Source organism: Neophocaena asiaeorientalis, unplaced genomic scaffold, assembly GCF_003031525.2.
Source record: "Neophocaena asiaeorientalis asiaeorientalis breed wild unplaced genomic scaffold, Neophocaena_asiaeorientalis_V1.1 scaffold204, whole genome shotgun sequence".
NCBI classification, from domain to species: domain Eukaryota; kingdom Metazoa; phylum Chordata; class Mammalia; order Artiodactyla; family Phocoenidae; genus Neophocaena; species Neophocaena asiaeorientalis.
This window is the reverse complement of record NW_020173922.1, coordinates 5,126,783-5,134,825: the sequence shown is the minus strand read 5'-3', so window position 1 is coordinate 5,134,825 and position 8,043 is coordinate 5,126,783. Positions and strand designations below refer to the sequence as shown.

General features: G+C 38.8%; 1 protein-coding gene across 1 annotated transcript; it reads right to left on the bottom strand.

Moving 5' to 3' along the window:
* Positions 1 to 2,989: 2,989 nt before the first annotated feature.
* Positions 2,990 to 3,429, bottom strand: IGIP (IgA inducing protein). Its single transcript, XM_024752288.1, has one exon. It carries the CDS (start codon positions 3,295 to 3,297, stop codon positions 3,136 to 3,138), a length of 162 nt encoding a protein of 53 aa, XP_024608056.1. The 5' UTR covers positions 3,298 to 3,429; the 3' UTR covers positions 2,990 to 3,135.
* Between the last annotated feature and the right edge of the window lie 4,614 nt (positions 3,430 to 8,043).

Sequence of the window (8,043 nt, the reverse complement as noted above, 5' to 3'; positions counted from 1 at the left end):
TTTGATCAGGTCATCGTGGTGAGGATGGGAAGAGGCAGGAATAGTACTCAGCGCTGTACTTACTTTAAGCAAGAGCAGTGGAGAGAGGCCTGGAAGGGCCATTTGCCAGCTTTCCTCAGACCTGCTCCGAGTAAGTCATTCCCCCATGAAAGGGGCAGGGGAAATGAAAATGTGGATTCATTCATGAATCAACCTTCAGAACAGGAAATGTGGTTTTTGAGTTATACAGAGAAATCTTCCTTTGCCGCAGGGAACGCTGGCTTTGTCATCCAGCTAAATACATCCTGAGGTAAGGCACTGTCAAAGTCAGGAAGACCCTGCAAGTTAGGGGAGGAGGTAGCACTAGAGTGTGTGAGACCAAGGGTCTCAGCTTGCCAGGACTCATGGCTTGAATTCTGACTGTGTGACCCTGGGCATCCTACTCAATCTCTTTTTGTCTTAGTTTCCTCTTCTGTAAAATGGGGATAATAATAGTGCCTATTTCATAGGGTTGTAGTAAGATTTAATGAAATAACCTAGATAAAACACTTAGCTTGCATATTTTAAGCACTCGATATTAGCTTTGAAAACAAAATACTGGGGGGGCTTGGAAAAATTTAGGATGGTGGCAGTACAGACCCACCCTTAGTGTCACTGCCAGGCCGAGCTAGGTCAGAGCGGCTGCCAATCTCCCTAGGAGGCTGACAAAGAAACTCCTGCTCCCTGGGGAAGGTCTGAGTTGTGAGCTGAGCATGCAGGGAGAGTCAGGATTCCTAGGATGGTGGGGTTAACTGGACAACCCTGCTGGCTGTGAGGCAGGGATATCCTGCTTTTTTAAACATTGCAACATTCAGTGAGTCTGTTTGCGACATATTCTCACTGCCAGCCTAAGTGCCAAATGGCCTGATTTGATCAAAATGAATGAAAATCAGTGTTGGTAGGAAAACTGGAACGACGTTATTGGAAACACTCCAGAGATTAGCAAAATTAAGGTAGAATCCCCATTTTCAGAGGGAAAAAAAGTGGCTCCTCCTCCTTAAGTTCTGGAAGCGTGGGGGATGGTGCTGAAGTGAAAGCAGTAGTGACTGTGCTGGCCCTGAGGTTACCGGGCAGCCAAACAGGGAAAAAGGGATCTCTTTCCTCTGATCCTGAATGAGCAGAACCTCTTCCACAACCCAGTACCCCAAGTCAAAAAGTCCAATCCGCTTAGAAATTGTTACTGGCACTAGGAACAAAGGGAGTTCTAAAAACCATGCAAAAGGGCCTAAGTAAATGACATACCACATGGTTAAATAAAAGTTAACATCCATTGGAGGTGGGGGGTGGGAAGCAATTGCCAATTATATCACTTTAGAAAAGAAAGTGCTGAATAAAAATGACTAATAGTTCTGTTGATCATGCTGGGCCCCTTTCTTGAGAGGCTCACATGGGCCTGTAAGCCTTGCCCTATATAGTTCAGACCCATCCCAAGTCTGGGATGTTCCCCCTGTAGCCCTGCAATAGAACTCACCTCCAGCCCTCCAAAATAACCACAGGGCATATTTAATCATAGTCCCATTTGGAATCTTTTAAAGATTAAGGCCACAGGACAGTTAGGAAGGGGCCCAGCTTCTGGCTTTTCACTCCCTTATACTTACTACAAATCGTGGCTAGAGTTTCTACCACAACGTCCTGTACTAGAGAGCCCTCCTCTGGGACAGGGACCCAGGAGTTTGTCCGATCCCACCTTGAGGAGAGAGGGGAATCTTCAGGAAGTACCCACCTGTTCTCTGTGTGCCACCCAAATCAGAGGCACTACCGAACTTAGGGAAAATTAGAGTTTCTTAGTACCTGCCCTACCTACCCAAAACCCTCAGCTTTAAGTTTTCATGCAGCAAAATGTCTGTATTATTTTTACTGGAGTTGGTGATTGTCAGATGTGGAAGCTGGTCCAAAGCTAGCTAGCTGTGGCTAGCTGTAGTCCAACAGCTAGTCTGCTGTTCTCTACAAAGGAGGGCCATTTTAGCAGGAAAAAACCCAAAACGACAACGACAACAACAAAACTTTCTTGGAATTTACCCAGGGAAGGCTGAAACTGTGCTACTGCGAACTTGAGATATTTCTATGGCCACACAGCAGTTTTTAGAGTATAACTACTGTCATACACATTTAAATAACAATGAAAAAATTTTCTATAGTGTGACTTTTGCAGGAACGTTGTTCCTGCAACTGCTTGTTCTAAACCTCATATCCAGCCTAAAAGTAAGTGAAAGCATCAGAAAAGATAAAATGAGGAGAAAGCACAAATAAAACTTCCAACTCCATTTCTAAAGGTTGAGGAAAATACCATACACCTGAAGCCACTGTTGCTTTTTGAGTCAGAGGCCATAAATGGGATGGTTCTTTTTGGTCAGATAATCTAATCTTCTCTGAGAAGGTCCCATTAAAACTATTCTGAAGGATCACTCCTGTGCCACATTTTTATTGGTAACTTCATTCACTGTCTACCACTCCACTCACTAGAAGAGCATTTTTGAAAGGATCTTATTTTCAAGCACAACTGCTATTTTCTGCAGAGGATTCTCTTCATCTTTTGTCATGACTCTTTTGTAACCCAAACCAACTTCAAATTTAAAACGACAGAAAACAAAAAGCCTTCTATGGAAAAGGGACATGATCTATGGGAAAAGTTTCTCTTTCTCTTCAATTGTGATAGCTTGGTTAACCGTCACACCACCAGAGAATTTAAAAAACTGACTCAAGAAGCAAGATGGGGAAGCCATTCACATAAAAACTCTAAAATTAAATTTGTTTTAAAATAAAATAGAATACAGTTTTCCAGTGTGAGGTAGCCCACTTAATCCTTACAGCAAGTTAATGATTAGGCAAGTATACCTGCTGCTGAATCCTTAAAATGGTTTCTATCCCCCCTCCCCCCCCACAAATTCCAAGAGCAACCATAACCACCCCCACCAAAGGCACTGAAACAAAAGACTGATCTGTTTATATAGTCACATGAAAAATAAACATCTTTATTTTTTTGCCTACTTTATTTCATTTTTTTCAAATAAAATTTAAATCTGTACAAAGTATACTGTTACAGTATATATTTTGTAAGAATCAATGCCTAAAAGAATCACAATACTTCAATAAGCAGTACAGCAGACCTCGCTAGTTTCAGCTTTGATATTGAACAAACTCAAGCCGGCTGATGCACAACACATTTGCTTGGTTTCCACATGGTGAGTTCCCAGCACTGAGATGGGAGAACATGACAGCAAGTATGGTTATATTACAGCCCGACACACTGAGCTTCTTCATGTGATAATAACTGCACATATTTAATACAGAATGCTCAAATTTACTTTTTAAATTGCATTTGCTTACTTCTTAGTTGGAAAAATTCAGCATTCTTAATGGGGTCCCCAAACAGTGCAAATTAATGATATTCTACTGTATAATTGGCACATCTCCAATAAGGATTAACTTGTAAACTCAAAGAATATTACAACTTTGTCTTCAATTTTAACTAACATACATCTGGTCCATTTAACCAAAATCATTTTGGAAGGATATTAAAGAACAATTCTATTTCTGAAAGGATATTGTTTTGACCATTCTTTAGAGAAGATAAATTTTTAAATTGTCATTAAAATGTTTTACTATAAAAATTTTACAAACTCGATTAGAAATTTCAAGATTACGATTCACAGCAGACAAATACAAACTGTTCATATTCCAACAATACCTACTCTTAGACTTTCAAACAGCACATCCATGTCAGCTGTGTTAACTAAAATTTTGAACAGTGTACTAAATTTGTAAGTGGTGCTGGGTCTAGCAAGTGTAAATACACAGTATATTTTAATGAAAAGAATTGTCTTCTTTATACTTTATTTGTTTTCCCATAAGGAAACAATGTTTACATTCTTTAATAAAGTTAATCTTACATCAGAATATAACTTAATACTGTCAGCAACAGGGACCACACACAGTAAATAAGAAGCACATTTAAAATAAGTCTGAATTCACATAGATTAACATTTGTTGGTTAATAAAATATCGACAGTATTACAATCTTACAATATTTACAGTAAGAAAAATCTAGAGTAATATATACCTTTCACAGCAGGATTCCTTTTTTTAATTATTATTTCTTCCAGTTTGGGATTGTGTATACATGAAAAGCTCAAATAAAGCAACTCTGCAATATAATCTTAAAATAATGGCTACTGGGGGAAATTCTATCACAACCATTGAAAATAATGGTGACTTTTCACGGAGTCTGTGGCATCTGAGAACCTAGTTAATTAACCAAAGACTTGCTCAAACTAGCCTCAGTTACCCAGATTAAAGCTGCAGAACTCCGGCCTTCCCTGACTGCTAAAAACCCAACAGATTTTCTCAACATGCTATAAGAAAAGAGGGAAAATAGGTTTCAGTTCACACCTCATGGCTGGAAGCCTCCGGCCAGGGCACATTCCCCAACTTATGCTAAGAAGAGGGCCAGCTTCATCCCTAAAACACCACAAGAGTTTACCTTCCAACTACAGGGCACTGTGACACCAAGCTCACTCATTCCTCAACTTTCCAGCATTAGAATAAGGCATGAACTTGGCCTATATAATACACACCAGCATCTTAGAGACTTGGGGTCGGGGCAAAGAAATATACTAGTGCAGTTTGCACTGAGATCAACAGGGAAAATGGGAAGCGATGCATGTTTCCGATTAGAATAGCAAGAAGACCCACATCCCTAAACTGGAATTTGGCCAGGGCATCAGAGTTAGCACCCCCTCTCTGAGTACCACAAGCAATTAGGATGTGTGCTCTGGGCCTCCTCCAAGAGAGAGCATCTACAGTAAGTAACACCATGTGGGACATTAGTTCAGTGATGACTCCCAAGAAAGCAGATACAAGTCTTAAATCTGGGGCTGTCCACAGCACCTGAGGTCACTCATCAGAGCTGTGACCTGTCCCAACCCTGCTTACTTTAAGAGATCTGATGGGCACAGAGCACTCAGGGATACAGCTGCTGGCTACTTTGGACTCTAGATCTCACAGGTAATCAACAGGTATCTGGGATTGAATTAGCAGACTGTACCACAGCTCCTTAAACAGACACTGTCAGGTATGAAATCATGTCAAGCATGAATCTTCACTGTCAGGTCAGAAATCAAAGTGGGAGTCTTCCCACATCAGCCAAGGTTATTTTGTCAAAACCTTAGAGGAGTTGAACAGTTTTTCATGTTGCAAGTGATTAGTTTACTTATTTCAGTCAAGCTGGATTGGCAAACCAGACTGATTTATTTAGTTAGCTTTGTTTTTTTGATTCTTACGTATGTGTTAACCCAAAGCTGTTCTATTTGGGCTAAATACACTGACAGAGAAAATTCAAACAACAAAAGTTTTCAGCAAACTTCTGTGGCATTTTCTTTTTGGAAGTCAATGCAAGATCTAAAGGTATTTCTACCCAACAAAGTCTGTTTAAGTGTTTAATGTTATTTCCTTTTTGGTCCTATATAGAATGCTATGACTTCTATATAGGTCTGAATGCTGCTCCATGTAGATGCTTTCTGTATATCTAAAAATATATACTTTTCAGTAGTTCAATATATGGTTAATCTTCCCACAGAGGAAGATTTTTGTAATCACATGTTGCAAAGTAGAAAAACATCTCCTTTCTAAGAAAGGAAATACGTATACTTTCCTATTGTACACTTTTGAATAAGCCCAAAGGCATGCACCAAAAAATCATTATTAAAACTAATACATGCACTAAAATGGTATACAGTTAGACTTAAATAAGGTGCTGCTTTCTCAATTTTTAAATTTGAAGAAGATATTTTGTCGGTTGTTGACTCAAAGATCTCCCCCGCCCCCACCCCACTCCATGGCATCAAGAGAGAAAAATAAAAAGTAAGCATAAACCTTTAAACTATTCTTTACATGGGGGAAAGGACAGATATATCAACTATCTTATTTATAAACTGGATTCCCAGTTTTAAATAAAACCAATATTTACTGGTAAAAATTGTCAAAGCTAATACATCCAAACAAATGTTACTAGTAAATAATGTTCTACATAGAGAATAATTTACTTTGGTTTTATGCACCTTCTCAAAAATGATACCGGTGTCCCATACGTCACCAAACTGATGTGTTCCAGCAAAGTTGTAAGGCAAATCTTTTTCTTCCCTAGTGACGTCTTGTTTCCCAATACACAAAACTAAAATCTTTTGGTGAGAAAGGGGTTAAGATAATGGCTAACCCCTTGGCATCCTGAGCATTGTGGTTTATCAAACTCTACCCTGCTAGAAGCTGTCAGGCACCCTGACCCCTGCCTTGAACCAGGAGTGGCTCCCATGTCTAGAGATGCCCTGACTCCTTAAAAATAGCTCTCAGAACTTTGCTTCTTTTTTCCTTCTATCTGGATGTTATAATGTCTAACAAAGCTGGTTGGAATGTCACATTTTGCTAGTAGGGGCCATCATCTAATGATAATTCCAATCTGAAATGTTTTATGCCAATACTTAGTTCTTAATTTTATCAATTAATTGCATTAAAATTTTCTCTACAGAGTTTACTTAGAGATCCTTAACTTGGGTTTCAGAAGATGTGTGATGCCCCTGAGGTTGTATGCAAAATTATCTGTATATGTTGTATTTTCTTTCTGGGGAGAGGGTCCATCACTTTTGTCAGATTATCAAAGGTATCTGTGACCCCCAAAAGGGGTTATAGGGACTTAGAGGGATACCCGTAATTCATTTTATAACAGGATTGGGAAATGGGGGCAGAAAACTAAAAATGGCCTCAAAAAAGGGGGGTGCCAAATTGTTGATCTTTTCCCTTTATTCACATTTGGGAAATAAGTGCTTCAAACTAGGAAAAATAACTAAGCTGATTAAATTCCATTTATAAATAATCAAAGCCACTTTCTAAAATTTTTTCATTATCCATATATGGTAAATTTCGTCTCCAAGAAAAGGTTTGGAGACTGAATTTTTCTCTTTTCCCAAAGGAAGTTCATAGATATAATGCTGATCATCATCCACATTTAACCCAAGACAACATAAAACCTAAGACAACTCTAATGATGTAAGCCTTTATGATTTTGAATAAAGGATTATCTAGAGTCAAATACACATTTGTCAACCTTCATTTCCCAAAATTGGTCCATATTTAGATAACTACCGGGCACAATTCCACCAGATAAACCTAAAATCTGAACAACGGAAGTTTAACTTTCTACCTCAATTAAAAACAAAGCCACAAGTTTCCACAATAGAGTCCAGCCACAAACATTCACACTATATCACAGAGAAGTTTCTCATTTCAAATACATCACTGAATTTTCAGCAGAATTTGCAAACTTAAGATCCAGAATGAATAGCAAAACATGCTGAGACGAGCATGTCAAGAATTAAAACACCAGCCCCGCCGCACTGCCCCCCCAACCCCCCCACCCATCCAAAAACACACTCAGGCATTCCAAAAATAAACCAGATCTGAAAAGAGGCCTCTCACTTGTTGGATTTAAGTATGAAGTGCCTAAAAGGCTATGGGAAAGGGAATATAAAACGAAGTAATTAAATAACTTACAAAATATAATTTTAGCCAAAACACATTTCTGTTCTATTGACAAAACTGTCAATTTTTTTTTTTTTTTGCAATTCCGAACACTAACTGTGTCGCGCAATCTCACTAAGACAAAAAATATGTTCACAGGTACACTTTTTGTTCTCCTATTCTTTCTAGAGCACATCTTGAGGTTATAATAATGCCTCTAGTTAAAATAAAGTCTCTTATCCCCTGCCACCCTCCCCTCCTCAAAAAGTGAGTCAACCTTGAATTCCAAAAAGGAATATTCATTTAATATAATTATTTCGATACCAGTTATATCACATAGACCATGATGAAACTCCATGAGTATTATGGAAAACTACATGAAAGAGGGAGCTGCCACTTGCCACCCACTTTACTTCCAGCTTTTAAAGCCAATACCCAGCTAGACTCAAATCTCATTGACTTCAGTGAAAACAAATCAACACTCCAAAATCAGGCCATTTCAGGCTGGAAACTGGA

Bases quoted from the DNA above. Each gene is read 5' to 3' on its own strand.
- IGIP (XM_024752288.1), bottom strand. From the start codon at position 3,297: ATGTGCAGTTATTATCACATGAAGAAGCTCAGTGTGTCGGGCTGTAAT.